Below are 16,781 nucleotides of genomic sequence, written 5' to 3' on the forward strand. Positions count from 1 at the left end.
CATAGGGTTGCCATAAGTTGGAAGCAACTTGACAGCACTTCACACACACCGTATTCAAAACACCTTGGATAAAGAGAGTGAGAAAGTAAGGAAGAAAACTGAATTCCCTTCCTTCTCTTACAGGCAGCCTTGGAAGCTGGACCTCCTGCTGGCTGCTGTTTCCAACGAGTCAGACTAGGGGGCTCAGCTGCATGGATGCATCATAGGACGGGTGAGTAACGCCAAAGTAACTCAGACTCGCTCAGCGATCTCGAATCCTTGGCGACCTGGTCCCAGACGTCACCGAGAGAATCACAGCACAGTCACTGCATGGATGGAGCATCGAGGGGCTGGCATCGGTTCCTAAAACTGAAAGGTGCTGTGGGGAGGAAGGTAATTGCCTCAAAGTTATTCAACTACTCTGCAAAGGCTTTCTCTAAGTCCCAGCTGTGAAAGGGGCTGGTAGTATACAGATACAAGAGCCACTCTGCAGTATATTCTCATCCTCTCTCTCTCTCTGTGTTACTCTCTAAAACAGCAGAGAATATTGTGTCCCTTTAAAAACTAACAGATCAATTATGACATGTACCCTTGTGGATCAGATCATGTTATCCTTAGTTGGTAGAGATAGATAGACTGAATGACTGATTGCTTGATGGGTATCAACAGAAGGGGGGAGATCAAAGAGCTGGGGGTGCGTTGCATCCCTGCACAGAGTACAAATGGATGCAGCACCTTTTACTCTTTGGGCTGGATCTTGTGTGTGTGTGTGTGTGTGTGTGTGTGTATGCATGCTCTAGGCATGCATTCACACTTATCTCTTGGCTAGCAGGGGCTTCTGGGCCAACCATCCCTTCCCCCACATACTAGGGTTGCCAGCTCTGGAATGGGAAATACCTGGAGATGGAGTTGCCAGGTCTTTGCCACCAGCAGGAGGTTTTTGGGGTGGAGCTTGAGGAGGGTGGGGTTTGGGGAGGGGAGGGACTTCAATGCCATAGAGTCCAATTGCCAAAGTGGCCATTTTTCTCCATGTGAACTGATTTCTATCGGCTGGAGATCAGCTGTAATAGCAGGAGATCTCTAGCTAGTACCCAGAGGTTGGCAACCCTACTTGGAGATATTTGGAACGGAGCCTGATAAGGGTGGGGTTTGGGGAGGGGAAGGACTTTAATGCCATAGAGTCCATTTGCCAAAGTGGCCATTTTCTCCAGGGGAACTAATCTCTATCAGCTGGAGATCAGTTGTAATAGCGGGAGATCTCCAGCTAGTACCTGGAGGTTGGCAACCCTACCACATAACATACCCGCATATCACCCTTCTTCTGTCATTTGGTCATTATTCATTCATTCGTTCGTTCGTTCATTTGTTTGTTTGTTTAATTTCTATTCGGCTTCTCTCCGGTGTTGCCGGGCTCAGGGCAGCTTACAACGTATTATAACCATTTAAAACATTGCAATTTCCATAAAAAATTCTCAACGTTTTAAAATTCTAAATTCTAATGGCAGCCAGAGTAAGGAGACAGAAAAGTCCTGTTCCACTTCACTGTTCTAATGGTAGCATAAAACAGAGAGCATAAAAACACCAGCAGTTTAATTAATTAAGTAAGTAATTATATTCTAGTTCTATCCTGCTGGCCACTGGCAGGGAGGGAGGGCAGGGTTGCCCGTTCCAGGTTGAGAAACACCTGGAGATTTGGGAGTGGAGCCTGGGGAGGACAGGGACCTCAGAGGAGTACAGTGAACCCATGAGCACATGAAGCTGCCTTATACTGAATCAGACCCTCGGTCCATCAAAGTCAGCATTGTCTACTCAGGCCGGCAGTGGCTCTCCAGGGTCTCAGGCTAGAGGTCTTTCACATCACCTACTTGCCTAGTCCCTTTAACTGGAGATGTCAGGGATTGAACCTGGGACCTTCTGCATGCCAAGCAGAGGCTCCACCACTGAGCCACGGCCGCTCCCAGTGCCACAGAGTCCTCCTTCCAAAGCATCCATTTTCTCCGGGGGAACTGATCTCAGTAGTCTAGACGTGAGCTGTAATTCCAGGGGATCCTCAGATCCTACCTGAAGGCTGGCACGCCTAGTTTAAAGGCAGATAGTAAGAAGGAAAAAACAACATCAGACACACAGCCTTAACAAATAAATGCAATGCCTGGGGGCGGGGGGGAGTAAGTCTTCATTTGGTGCCAAAATTTTAAAAGATTCAGCACCAGATCCATCTTAGACCACCCTTGCCACGGAGGAGTTCTTCTCTTATTTTATGATACCTAGATAGGGCGTCATCTTATTCGATAAAACTGGAACGAATGGTTTTCAATTTAATGTTTTAATTTGATATTTATATTGTCATGTATTGTGAATTATCGTTGGAAGCTGCCTTCAGCCCGGCCTGGCTAGGGGAAGGTGGGGTATAAATGGAACAGACGGACGAGTGAATAAGAATGGATGTGGGGAGGACAGTTCCGCAAGTGGGGTGGACCACAATCAAAGCAGTCTTGTCTACTCAGACCTCCTGCCGAATTAGTAGGTGGAGACGTGGAGTGGGAACATCTCAACAGGAGGCTTTGTATGCCCTGGTCCCAATTACTGGGCATCCAGAGTATGGACTCCTATCGAGGATTACATTTGGTACTGCTTAGAAATCTGTGCTCGCCTGTGGCTTTTCTGAATTGTACCTGCAACCGCTGGGAATCGTTGCTACGGAATGTCGCAAAACAATTGGTCCAAGATACTAATGTTCAATCAGATCCAGCAGTAACCTGAGCATCCAATTTTTTCCTGTCATGGTAGACTGATTAAACAGTCTCTTGGCGGCAGAGTTAATTTGTTAGATCTTATTTCGTGTAGCACACTTACACCCGTAGACTATGCAAATTCTAGTCCCAGTAGGATAATATTATAAAATGGGACACAAAACTAGATTCTCTATTTATGGATTTTTGCATTGTTGAGGATCTTCCCAATTATTTACTTTTCTGCCTTTTTTTTTAATGCAAGTCCCTGAGAACATTTGCCTGCTCTTTTGCTGGATAAGATTTCTAATGTTAATCAGAAAACTGAATTCCTTTTAAATGACCCGTGCAAGATTGAAACCTGTGAAGGTGCTCATTTTGCCAAAGCATGCGTTGATTTCATTCAATCGAACATGGAATCTTGTTATGGTAACCATTTGCATATTCAGGTCATTTTAACTTGGCATATTTTCTGGTCTATTTGATTTTTTTCTGCAAAGTTTGCAAAGAGCTGCTTTAGGACTGGCAGGAGTTCAATAGAAGGCCAGGCGCTAGGCATGCTGATCAAATTAAGTTCAGTCTCTAGCATCCTCCAGTTAAAGGCTCTCACCTAGTTGTTGTTGGGAAAAGCTGTGGCTCTGAGGCAGAGCATCTGTGTTGTATTCTGAAGGTCCCAGGTTCAATCACTGGTACCTCCAGTTAAAAAAGGAGGTTCAGGTAGCAGGTGGCATAAAAGACCTCTCCTTCAGACTCGAGAGAAGAAGAGTTGGTTTTTATATGCCGACTTTCTCTACTTTTTAAGGAGAATCAAACCGGCTTACAATCTCCTTCTCTTCCTCTCCCCACAACAGACACCTCATGAAGCTGGTGGGACCGAGAGAGTTCAGAGAGAGCTGTGACCACCCCAAGGTCATCCAGTTGGCTTCAAGTGTACGAGTGGGGAAACCAACCCAGTTCACCAGATTAGAGTCCGCCGCTCATGTGGAGGAGTGGGGAATCAAACCCGGTTCTCCAGATTAGAAGCCGCCGCCGCTTCTAACCACTACACCACACTGGCTCTCCAACTACTGCCAGTCAGAATAGGGAATACTGATCTTGGTAGACCAATGGTCTGACTCTGTTTGACTCTGTAAGAGGTCTTACTCTGTATGTCATAGTCCCGCTGTACACTGTAATGGTCAGGCTGCACCTGGAGTACTGTGTGCAGTTCTGGAGGCCTCACTTTTAATTTAAGGATGTGGACAGAATGGAGCAGGTGCAGAGGAGAGCGACAAGGATGATCAGGGGCTTGGAGACAAAGCCCCACGAGGAAAGGCTGAGGGACTTGGGAATGTTCAGTCTGGAATAGAGGAGGTTGAGGTGGGACATGATTGCTCTCTTTAGGTATTTGAAAGCTGTCATTCAAAGGAGGGCAGGGAGCTCTTCCTGTTGGTGGCAGAGGATAGGAGTCACAACTATGAGTATAAACTTGCCAAGCTCAACTTTCTATGTGTGTTTTTTGGTTTATGGATTGTTAGCATCTAACTTTAATAGGGCCCTGACCTGGATGGCCCAGGGTAACTCATCAGACCTCAGAAGCTAAGCAGGGTCGGTCCTGGCTGGTACTTGGATGGGAGACCACCAAGGAATACCAGGGTTGCTGTGAAGGGGAAGGCAATGGCAAACCACCTCTGTTTCTCTCTTGCCTTGAAAACCCTACTGGGTTGCCAAAAGTTGGCTGCAACTTGACACTTTACACAAACTTCGTTAATAGGAGCTATTATTTTTGTATGGACATTTTTATCAGTTTATAATGAACACCTTCTTTATATTTTATAAGAAGAAGTTAGATGGCCATCTGTCAGCAATACTGATTCTATGACCTTAAGCAGATGATGAGAGGGAGGGCATCTTGGCCATCTTCTGGGCACATGGAGCAGGGGTCACTGTGTGTGTGTGGGAGGTAGTTGTGAATTTCCTGCATTGTGCAGGGGGTTGGACTAGATGACCCTAGTGGTCCCTTCCAACTCTATGATTCTATGAAATTAATCATGACCTGTTTATGTTACCTCTGAGCTTCTCTTTTGCAGTCCTGTGCAGTCCTAAGCTGAGTTACACCCTTCTAAGTTCAGTGAGGTCAACAGGCTTAGAAGGGTGTTACTCTGCTTAGGGTGACACTATTAGGCACCCTGCTACACTTACAGATTTAGTAGCTAAAGGGTGACCACTCAAGTATAAAGGAGAGAGTGATCCTGGCCCTTTATCCTGGGACGTTTCCCCGCGGTCACCCCCCACTGACTCCTTCGGGGGGGCTTCCCTTTGATTATGCATGCCTTTTCCGACCATCACAGGTTGCCTCGCTCTCTCTGAGGGTTTTGCCCGGGTTTTCCAGTTGCTGTTTTAGCAAGAATCTGGAAAATGCAGACAAAACGTGCATTTTAAAGCAGCTGAGAAGGGGGGAGGGATACCTCTGAATTTCCCCAGAGCACTGCTGGAGGAACCTTTTCCTTTCCTTAATTTTTTAAAATTTCTTTTCAATAGAAATGCAAACAAGAATACAAAATAGCAAATGAAAAAAGTACATAGGAAAAAAGAAAGCAAGCAATAAGCATACACACGAAAGAAACAAGGAAATAAGAGATGGGTGACCATATAGAAATCTGTTAACACTACAAAAATTTTCCTTAATAATAAACTATTCTAACATCTTAATAATAGGTGTCTTGATTTTACTTGCTCCAACCGTATTCAATTATGTTTCCTTAAGGCCTGAACTAAATTGCTTCCACCTTCCTACAGCAAGAGCTAGCTTGGTCATTTACATTACCAGAGAAATTCTGGGGGGCCGCTGCCCTGAGGGCCCCCTCTCCACTGGGATGGGCCTAGTGAGGAAGACCATGACAGTTCCTTCTTTCTCTCCAGTCGATTCTTCAGCCCTCCATCAGTAAGGGGACTGTGGAAGGTAGGGCTGCCAGCCCCCCCCCCCCCGGCCACCAGCAGGGGATGGGGGTGGTAGGGTTGTGGGTTGTGAGATCCAGGCTGGGAAACCCCCGGAGATTTAGGGATGGAGCCTGGGGAGGACAGGGACCTCAGTGGGGTACAGTGCCATGGATTCCACCCTCCAACGCATCCATTTCTCCAGGGGAACTGATCTATGTTGTCTGGAGATGAACTGTAATTCTAGGGGATTCCCAGGTCCTACCTGGAGGCCGGCATCCCTAGTGGCAAGAGCAGGTGGGGGGTGCATGGCTCTTTTTGACAACCATTTTGGCCTCTAGGTCCGTCCCTGCTTGCAGCTGTTAGCCTCATGGGGGAAGATAACAGGAGAACGCATGACAGCTGTACTGTCGGAAGGAGGCCTTTTTAAAAATCAAAATTCCCCGACACTCCAGCTTTGTCACTTTGAGCGGACGGTTCTGTCATCTGTGGCCGTCCAGAGTTTGAAAGGTTCAAGCTGGCACGCCGCCTGGCTCAGGAGCGCAGCTCGTGCCTTCCTCGTCCCCCCTGCCTTGGGTTCACCCTGTTCTGTCTCCCGCTCCCCCCATCCCACCCCTCTCTGGCATGTGCGGCGTAGTTTCCGTGGAGAGGTAATCAAGGTGGCCGATACGGAATGGCATCGATCAACAAATGACGGGTGAGTGAGTGAATGAATGAGTGGGGAGGCCGTCGGGGAGGGGAGGAGCCTCCCCCCCCTTAATTTACCCGCCAACCAAAGATATAAGCCCTGGGCTGAAAGAGCTCAGTCACAGAGGCATCTGCCAGAGAGACACCTGGAAGAGCACAGAAGTCTGGCTGGGTCCCATCATCCCTCTGGCATCAAGATTCCCCCCCAGATCTACCTCCTTGACACAGTGAGTACCTGAAGGGTCACATTTGGGGTCGATAGCAAGTTCCTCTTGTCTGCCGAGGCAAAGTTGCTGAGCATGGGGGATGAGCGAAGAGAGGAAAGGTAGCTTAATTTCTCTAACACAGGGGCTGCTTGTGGCTACCTGTGTTGGCCAAGCTGAGCTCGAGGGGGGGGGGGCTTTTCGACCCAGAACTGCCCCGGTTCTGTAGAAAGAGACTGCCGGAGGTTTGGGTTTTAAAAGGGAAGGGTGTGTGTAGGGGGGCAGAAACTTCTCCTCCCCAGCCATGGCTTGTCTCCCCACAACCCCTCTTTCGAGATACGGTCATCCCACCGAAAAGAAACCCTAGACGAGGTGGAAGTAAGTAGGAAGAGAAGGAGCATGGAGGGAAAGCGAGGGAAAGGGGGGATCGCTTCAGCGGCTTTTAAAATCAGGCCCCCTCTCTTTCGACCTCAGTGTTTAAACTTAAAGAGCTGTTGCCAAAAGGGGTGTGCGGAAAAGGCGCTGTAAATGTGTTTTGGAATCTCCTTTGTTATCATTGCGCATATCCCCATTCGAGGACTTATAACTTGCTAGACTTCAGCCCTGACCTGGATGGCCCAGGCTAGCCTGATCTCGTCAGATCTCAGAAGCTAAGCAGGGTCGGCCCTGGTTAGTATTTGGATGGGAGACCATCAAGGAAGTCCAGGGTTGCTGTGCAGAGGAAGGCACTGGCAAACCACCTCTGTTCGTCTCTTGCCATGAAAACCCCCAAAAAGGGGTCGCCATAAGTCGGCTGCGACTTGACGGCACTTTACACACACACAGACTTCAGCCCAAACTGCAAGTACTGGATGAAAGCCAGGGATGAGTTCGATCCCGACGGAAGTCGGTTTCAGATAGCCGGCTCAAGGTCAGCCTTCCATCCTTCCGAGGTCGGTAAAATGAGTACCCAGCTTGCTGGGGGTAAAGGGAAGATGACTGGGGGAGGCACTGGCAAACCACCCCCTAAACAAAGTCTGCCTAGTAAACGTCGGGATGAGACATCACCCCATGGGTCAGGAATGACCCAGTGCTTGCACAGGGGACTACCTTTACCTTTTTAAAGGGGTGTGTGGGGGTGGGACAGTAACAGGACACCAGTTTCCATGGGGAGATTGATCCTGTAGACAAAAGCTGCTGTTTTGGTGTAGTGTCTAGAATGTTGGACTAGGACTGGGAGACCTGGGTTCAAATCCCTGCCCACTGTAACGCTCGCTGTGAAACTCGCTGGGTGATCTTGGATCACCCTCACCTACTGCCTAGGGTTGTGAAGGGGTTTGAATGCCAACTCTCCCGTGGGTTACCTTGGACCAGTTGCACGCTCTCCGCCTAACCTGCCTCACAGGGTTGTAGTGAGGATGACACGGAGAAGGGGATCATGTTGTAAACCACTTTGGGTTCCCACTGAGGAGAAAAGTGGGATATAAATTAAGTGAATAAATAAATGGGAGGAATAAAGACCTATATATGTAGAGTTGCCAGGTCCCTCTTCGCAACCAGTGGGAGGTTTTTGGGGCAGAGCCTGAGGAAGGCGGGGTTTGGGGAGGGGAGGGATGTCAATGCCATAGAGTCCAATTGCCAAAGTGGCCATTTTCTCCAGGTGAACTGATCTCTATCGGCTGGAGATCAGTTGTAATAGCAGGAGATCTCCAGCTAGTACCTGGAGGTTAGTACAGGAGCGAAATCAATTTAAACAAAGTGCAAAAATCTTTATAAGCTACCACATTTAGTTCAAGACAACACAAGACAAAATGTACATCAAACCCTACAAAATTCCATATATACATATGTACAAAAGTTGTTTAACAAAGTTGTCTCAATGAGTATAAAATCTTCTTATTGAAGGCAAATATCAGGTAGTAAGTTAGAGATCATCAGTTTATGGAGGCTACGGCTGTTTCAAATTCTTAGCTTGTAGAGCAATTCTTCTTCAGTCCTTCATGCAATCTCCTGCATAACTTTCTACATATTCCATTAACATAATGTAGGTAACTTCAATTGTCCCATAAAGGGTACAGAGCCAACCTCGTCCCCCTCAGGGTAAGGATTCAAAGTATTCCTCGGTGGGTACACAGCTGTCCTCTCCAGCTGTATAACAATAGCTGAGAGCAAAGTCAATCTTTGTGTTGCCTTATTAGGCAGCGCTGATCTCAGTGGTCAGATTGGATGAGAGGGATGGCCAGATCAGTGAGGTCCTGCAGAGCATTATTTGCCCACAGTCTCTTCGAGGATGCCTCATAGGAAAGGGGACCTTCTTCTCTCTGCAACATGCTATTGGGGGGGGGGGGGGGTTGGAGCCTGGGGCTCCATGAGCTTCTGTTTCTTTGGATTCAGCCTTCTGTGCTTTTTGGTTCAGCTCGCTTTCAAGCTGCTTCCTGCAGCCCTGCCAGGAGACCCTTAAAGAGAAAGCCTAATTTCTTAGCCAGGTTTTAGACTTTCGAAGGCTTGGAATTTCCAAGCATTTCTTAGCATTTCTAAACCGGGCTTAGAGATTGAGGGTGATCATGTCGTAAAGGGAGAGGGGGCATGCCCATCATGGCTGAGCCAGGCATTTGGCACCTCCAGGGTAGGAAGTAGTAGTTTTAGGGTTGCCAGCCTCCAGGTGGTGGCTGGAGATCTCACACTGTTACAGCTGATCTCCAGGTAGGGTTGCCAACTGCCAGGTAGTAGCAGGAGATCTCCTGCTCATTCAACTGATCGCCAGCCGATAGAGATCAGATCACCTGGAGAAAAATGGCTGCTTTGGCAATTGAACTGTATGGCATTGAAGTCCCACCCCTCCCCAAACCCCGCCCTCTTAAGGCTCTGCCCCCAAAATCTCCCACCGGTTGAGAAGAGGGACCTGGCAACCCAATCTCCAGGTGACAGCGATCAGTTCACCTGGAGAAAATGGCCACTTTGGAAGGTGGACTCTATGGCATTATATTGCATTGAAGTCCCCTCCGCTCCCCAAACCCCGCCCTCCTCAGCCATCATCCCCAAAATCTCCAGGTATTTCCTAGCCTGGAGTTGGAAACTCTAGGTATTTTTAGGAGATTGACAGGCTGCATCTACACAAACTGGTGACAGAATGATGTAGTGGTTGGACTAGGATCTGGGAGACCCAGGTTCGAGTCCCCTGCTGGCAAGGAAGCTCATGCGCTGACCTTGGGCCTGTTATTCTTGGCCTAATCTCCCTTACAGGGTTATTGTTAGGGTGAAACAGAGAAGAGGACAATCACATTGTAAGCTACTTGGATTTCCCATAGGGGAGAAAAGCAAGGTATAAATATTTTAAATACATAAATAAAATCGCCTCTTAGGGTGTTGCTTCTCAGCCCGGTTAGGGAAGGCTGAGAGGTTTCTGATGCTGACACAGTTAAAGTGATGCTTTTGCAGTGTGAAGCAGGTGGGTGGTTTGGCTGAGATGGATCATCTAGCTTTTTGACAGAATTCTCCCACAGTCTTTTTTCCTCCCTTCCCAGATGGTTGCCTCTCTGAAACCCTGGCCGCTTGTGATTGCTGGGACCCTGTGTGTCTTGTTCTGCTTGGGAACCTTTGTCGAGGCTTACCCTCCCAAGCCAGAGAGCCCCGGAGACGACGCTTCCCCTGAAGAAATGGCCAAATACTTCTCCGCTCTTCGACATTACATTAATTTGGTGACAAGGCAGAGGTGCGTGGGGAATAGGGTTGCCAGGTCCTTCTTTGCCACCAGCGGGAGGTTATTGGGGCGGAGCCTGAGGAGGGTGGGGTTTGGGGAGGGGCTTCAACGCCATAGAGCCCAATTGCCAAAGCGGCCATCTTCTCCAGGTGAGCTGATCTCTCTCAGCTGGAGATCAGTTGTAATAGCAGGAGATCTCCAGCTAGTACCTGGAGGTTGGCAACCCTAGTGGGGAGCTATGCTATGGCTTGGAGGTTGGCAGTCCCCGATAGGTTTGCCAACTGCCCAGTGGGGGTGGGCAAAAGCTTGCCAATCCACTGGGCTGCCAACCGTCCCTTAGCTTGTTGGCAGGGGGAACAGAACCAGCGGAGGATGGGGTCCACAATCAATGCGATACGCCAACGTCACTTCCGGGTTTACCCAGAAGTGATGCGGATGCTCTAGTAATCACTAGTGCATCTGTGTCGCTTCTGGGTAAACCAGAATGTGCCAATCGTGGCCGCCAGCTTCTTTGAATTACATTACTCTTTGTTCTCAATATATTTTTCATATCCGATAACCCATTAATTATTAGACATACATTTCTTAAATCTTTTTTTATTCTGTTTTATTTTAATTGAATCCTATTCTTAATATTTAGCTATATAATTTTTGAAAAATTCAATTTCTCTGAAATTCTAAAATTGATTTGTTATGTATAAGAGATGTTAGCTTTGCCATAGTTACGTACTCTTGTTAATTTATTCATCCATTCAATCAAATCTGGGCATTTCTCTGTTCTCCATTTTGCTGCATATATCACTCTTGCCACCATCACCATGTAGAGCCAGCGTGATGTGGTGGTTAAAAGTGGTGGTTTGGAGCGGTGGACTCTGATCTGGAGAATCGGATTTGATTCCCCACCCCTCCACATGAGTGGCCTAGGCTAATCTGATGAACTGGATTTGTTTCGCCACTCCTACACATGAAGCCAGCTGGGTGACCGTGGCCTAGTCACACTCTCTCAACCCCACCTACCTCACAAAGTGTCTGTTATGGGGAGGGGAAGGGAAGGTGATTGTAAGCCAGTTTAATTCTTCCTTAAGTGGGAGAGAATGCCGGCATATAAAAACCATCTCTTCTCCTCCTCCTCCTCCTCCTCCTGTTTATAATGTGTTTTGGGGATATTACTTGGCAAGATATTTCATAACCTATTTTTCGGATCTAACATAAACAAACTTTAACATCTGTTGTATTTCATCTTGTATCATTATCCAATATTTACCTGCTTTCTTACATGTCCTCCACATATGGGAAAATGTTGCACTCAGCCGTGTTTCTCTGTAGCTGTAGAAAAGAGCAAGAGTTTAGTATCACCTTAAAGACTAACAAATGTTCTTAAAGACTAACAAATGCTGTTAGTCTTTAAGGTGTTCTTAAAGACTAACAACTTTAAGAGTAACTTTAAGGTAAGTCTAACTTTAAGACTAACAACTTTAAGACTAACTGTAAGGTGTTTTTAAAGACTAACAAATGTTGTTAGTCTTTAAGGTGCTACTGGTCTCTCAGATAGAGAGGGCAAGAGTAACAGCTTAGCCTGTTTTCCTTTCACTGTTATGCTATCTTTAGGGTTGCCCACTCCGGGTTGGGAAATACCTGGAGACTTTTGGGGCGGAGCCTGAGGAGGGTAGGGTTTGGGGAGGGGAGGGACTTAGAGTCCAATTGCCATAGAGTCCAATTGCCAAAGTACCGGTAGTCATTTTCTCCAGCTAGTACTTGGAGGTTAGCAACGCTAGTTATGTTCATCGCCCATCTGGGAAGAAGTTATTCTGGATCCTCATTTTATAGTACATCGGTCTTCATCTTTGCACTAAGTAGGTGCCAAATGTCAGCTTTCTTTCTGATGTGGAAAAATCCTGACTCCCGCCCCCCATTTTAGTCTGAGATAGAGTGGTCCTCTAAGTCTCTATCTTTATAAATAGATGCAGAATTATCAGGGCCTTTATTAAGCACCATTTATTTATTTATTTATTTATTTTGCATGCACACTGATGTGCATAATGTACATTCAGCTTTGCAGAGGCTGCAGCCTCTTAGGGAGTGATCACAGAACCATAAAACGCCCGATTAGCCACATTCTCCATTAGTGTTGGCTGCCTGGGACAGCCCATTAGCTCTCGTCTCCTGGAAACCTAATTGAAAACCAGATCCAGGGGGCCATTAGCGCACTTTCACCTCTCTAGGTTCCTTCTCCTGCCCCCCTTGTGCTTTAACTCCTTATTGTCCTCTGACCTGGTTGTGAGCTGGAGTCTAGTCTTACTAGGCCATGGAGGAGGAGTACATCTGATCCAGCCCATTGCTATCTTACACTGGGGGAGCTTATGGATCTGGGGTGTAGATTTCCATCAGGTTTTGAATCTTAAAACCACTTTTTTAAAGGATTTTCTACCCAACCCAGTTGTTTATCATGTGATTACACTTTTTGGCCTTACCACTCCAGGTGGGGTTGCCAGGTCCCCCTTCACCACCGGCGGGAGATTTTGGGGGCGGAGCATGAAGAGGGCGGGGTTTGGGGAGGGGAGGGACGTCAATGCCATAGAGTCCAATGGCCAAAGCGGCCATTTTTCTCCCAGCAATCTGATCTCTATTGGCTGGAGATCAGTTGAATAAGCAGGAGATCTCCTGCTACTACCTGGCAGTTGGCAACCCTAACTCCAGAGCTTATGATTACTAAAGACAAACTAAAGAGTCCTGGTTTGAATGAGACCTTAGTATCAACATATATAATAAACAGAAAAACAAACAATACAGAATGATTAATACAGCTAGAAAACAATGTTATGTCCCTTTGTTCTGCAAAACAGTTAAGGGCTCCCCCTATAGAGAGGTGTGGGATGGAAGAAGAAGATAAAAAAAAAAATCTGGGTGGCCTTTCCTTCTGCCCAAAGTGGATGGCTCTGATGGTAACTCATTCCTCTTCCACTGCAAGGTATGGCAAGAGAGCCAGCCCCGACACCTTGATGTCAGAGCTTGTTTTTGGAGATGGCAGCAGCAGGAGCAGCAACAACGACTATAATGGCAGATCGCGGTAAGTCCCACTGATAATGGCTCTTTCATTTCCCCAGCACTGTGGTTCTTAACCTTTAATCTGCGGCCACCCGCCGGGGAAGCAATATTTGCAAGAAATCTTCACCAAAGCACAAGGTTGTTTATTTTTAAGGACATAAAAGGGGAACTCCAAACATGTCAGTTTGAGATAGGTATATTTAAGATGTGTGCATCTCAAACATACATTCAATGAAACCCTGGGGCCCAATGGTCATCAGCCAACTCCTGAATATTAGATTCCTGTTTGCTGTGATCTGCTTTTCAACAGCCCGAGAGAGAAATCAGAGGTTTGGAATTTTATCCTCAGGGCAGAGCGAGCAGTATAAAACAACTCACCTCTGCTGGCTTTCAAAAGGAGTTGCCTACAATCATAAATGCCTCTCATTTGACCCTCATCAATGTTCTGAATTGACCTACAATGTGTAGATCACTCCTCCAGGGAACTATAGGGAACTATAGTTACCCCATGGTGAACCACTAGGAGCGGCCATGGCTCTGTGGGAGAGCTCCTGCTAGGCATGCAGAAGGTCCCAGGTTCAATCCCAAGCATCTCCAGTTAAAAAACTAGACAGGTAGGTGATGTGAAAGACCTCTGCCTGAGACCCTGGAGAGCCGCTGCTGGTCTGAGTAGACAATACTGACTTTGATGGACCAAGGGTCTGATTCAGTATAAGGCAGCTTCATGTGTTCACTGCTCTAAATATTGAGAGCCAGCGTGGTGACCTTGGGCAAGTCACACCTTCTCAGCCCCACCTACCTCACAGGGCGTCTGTTGTGGGGAGGGAAGGTGATTGTAAGCCGGTTTTTTCCTTCTTCTTTGGGAATCTGCTCTTCCTAAACAAAACCCCTTTCCCCCAAGAACCACTAAGCAAACATATGAAGATGTCTTACACCAAGTCAGCCTGTAGAGCCATCTCACCCACTATTTGGCAGGATCAGCGCCACAAGATTCCAATAGAGAAGGGTTTCCCCTCAACCTCTGTTGTCTAACAGCTTTTAGCTGGATATGCTGGGGACTGAACCTGGGACTTTCTGCCTGTGAAGCAAGGGTTCTACTACTGAACTATACCCACCCAGTATTGGGGGTTACCGTACTTTGTATTCCCAGTGATGTATTAAGAGTTTGAAAATGTAAAAAACATCGTTTTAAAAGGGTTTTTGGATACCATAGCTTATAAATAATTGGAAGACGTCTTCACAGCTAAAGGGGCCAAACAAAGTGCGAACAGTATTTTTTATAACGTTTTCAAACTCTTAATACATCGGTGGGAATACATAGAAAGTGCGAACAGTATTTTTTTATAACATTTTCAAACTCTTAATACATCGCTGGGAATACAAGTGCGGTAACAGCCATTGAACAGAAAGAATTACACAGACAGAACTAACTCTGAATGAATATATGAAACTGCCTTAAATCAATTCAGACCACTGGTCCATCCAGCATAGTTCTGTGATTAGAAGTAGCTGGCTGGGCAAAGAAAGATGTGGCATGCCAATTGCTCCAAATCCCTGCCCCAAACTCAACACCCATGACCTTTTTAACTGGAGATGTTGGGGACTGAACCTGGAACCTTCTGCATGCCAAGCGGATGTTCTACCACTGACATCGCATTCAAGTGCCATCACAGTTAGCGCTGTGTAGCCTGCTAGGGTTTTAGAGTAGCATCTGGGAGACCTGGTTTCAAATTTCCATTCAACGATAACAACATTAATTCAAATTCCAAGCCCAGTGCATCCCAGAAGCACAAACAGGGTAACAACGTGTCTAAAAGGTACACTTAAAATATAGCCCTATTGGTGAATCATTATTTAAGCTACCCGCCTTGTGGTATGCCAGCATGATGTAGTGGTTAAGAGCTGTGGTTTGGAGCGGTGGACTCTGATCTGGAGAACCAGGTTTGATTCCTCACTCCTCCACATGAGTTGCAGAGGCTAATCTGGTGAACTGGATTTGTTTCCCCACTCCTACACATGAAGCCAGCTGGGTGACCTTGGGTTAGTCACAGCTCTGTTAGAGCTGGCTCAGCCCCACCTATCTCACAGGTTGTCTGTTGTGGGGAGGGGAAGGGAAGGTGATTGCAAGCTGGTTTGATTCTTCCTTAAGTGGTAGAGAAAGTCAGCATATAAAAACCAACTCTTTTTCTTCTGCCATGATCTAACAGTAGGAATGGACGGTCTTGCCTTTGTGGCAGGGATTTGGAGCTACTGCAGCATTTGCTTCTTCCATGTCTATAACCACACAATTCTCTCTTTATTTTTATTTTTTTGCAGACTCGACGATTCCTATATGTGGTGACGACCTTCTCGCTCCTCATCCGACAGCTTGGTCGGTTCCGATTCTATTGTGTCGTTTGCATTTTTTGGAAAAACAATCAAGCCTTGATAAGCTGATCCCTTTCTTTAGAGGGCCTGTCCTCTCCCTATCCCCCAATCCTGCCCCCCCCCCAGGATCTGAGGCTTGGGAAAGCATCACTTTGGGTATTTTCCGACAACAACATTAACGAGGAGGCCATGCCTCCTTTTTCCTGAAAGCCCAGCAGAGGGCGCTGCAGAAGATCGTGGCGCTCAGGGCAAGATGGGGTGTGAGTGTCTTTGGTGGTGGCATTATGTCGTCCTTGTAACGTTGTCTGTGTTGACTTGTCAGTGCAAGACCCCCCACTATGTCCTCCCTGGGACGATCTTTATTTTATACGTCATTTATATGTGTGTGTATGTGCGTGCGCATGAGTGAGGGTGTGTATGTGTATGTATATATATGTATGTATTTTAAATGAATTTCCTCTACATCCACACAATAAAGAGCAAATTTAATGGAAAGGCCCGTGGCAAATTTTCCTTTTTTCCCTTCTTCTTATGGTAAGGGTAAAGGTCCCCTGTGCAAGCACCGGGTCATTCCTGACCCATGGGGTGATGTCACATCTCGACGTTTACTAGGCAGACTTTGTTTTACGGGGTAGTTTGCCGGTGCCTTCCCCAGTCATCTTCCCTTTACCCCCAGCAAGCTGGGTACTCATTTTACCGACCTCGGGAGGATGGAAGGCTGAGTCAACCTTGAGCCGGCTACCTGAAACCAACTTCCGTTGGGATCGAACTCAGGTCGTGAGCAGAGCTTTTGACTGCAATACTGCAGCTTACCACTCTGCGCCACGGGGCTCCTATTCCTTATGGTAACCACCTAAACCACCTTCTGTCGGGCTTAGAAAGTACTCAGCTAGGACCTGACATAGGTCCCTCTTCGCCACCGGTGGAAGGTTTCTGGGGCAGAGTCTGACAAGGGCGGGGTTTGGGGAGGGGAGGGACTTCAGTGCCATAGAGTCCCATAGCCAAAGCAGCCATTTTCTCCAGCTGAACGGATCTCTACCGGCTGGAGATCAGTTGTAATAGCAGATCTCCAGCTAGTACCTGGAAGATGGCAACCCTAACCTGACATGGTCCGTGGCAGTGGTCGTCAAGCTTTCACATGAAGCTTCCTTACACTGAGTCAGAGCATTGGTCTAT

The 16,781-nt window shown here is 47.2% G+C and overlaps 1 protein-coding gene across 1 annotated transcript; it reads left to right on the forward strand.

Moving 5' to 3' along the window:
- The first annotated feature begins 10,017 nt into the window (after positions 1-10,017).
- LOC130489710 (goannatyrotoxin-Vere1-like) lies at positions 10,018-15,579 on the forward strand. Its single transcript, XM_056863488.1, has 3 exons — positions 10,018-10,205; positions 13,162-13,260; positions 15,555-15,579. Exons 1-3 carry the CDS (start codon positions 10,018-10,020, stop codon positions 15,577-15,579), a joined length of 312 nt encoding a protein of 103 aa, XP_056719466.1.
- Positions 15,580-16,781: the final 1,202 nt, after the last annotated feature.

Source organism: Euleptes europaea, chromosome 18 (genome assembly GCF_029931775.1).
Source record: "Euleptes europaea isolate rEulEur1 chromosome 18, rEulEur1.hap1, whole genome shotgun sequence".
Classification (NCBI taxonomy): domain Eukaryota; kingdom Metazoa; phylum Chordata; class Lepidosauria; order Squamata; family Sphaerodactylidae; genus Euleptes; species Euleptes europaea.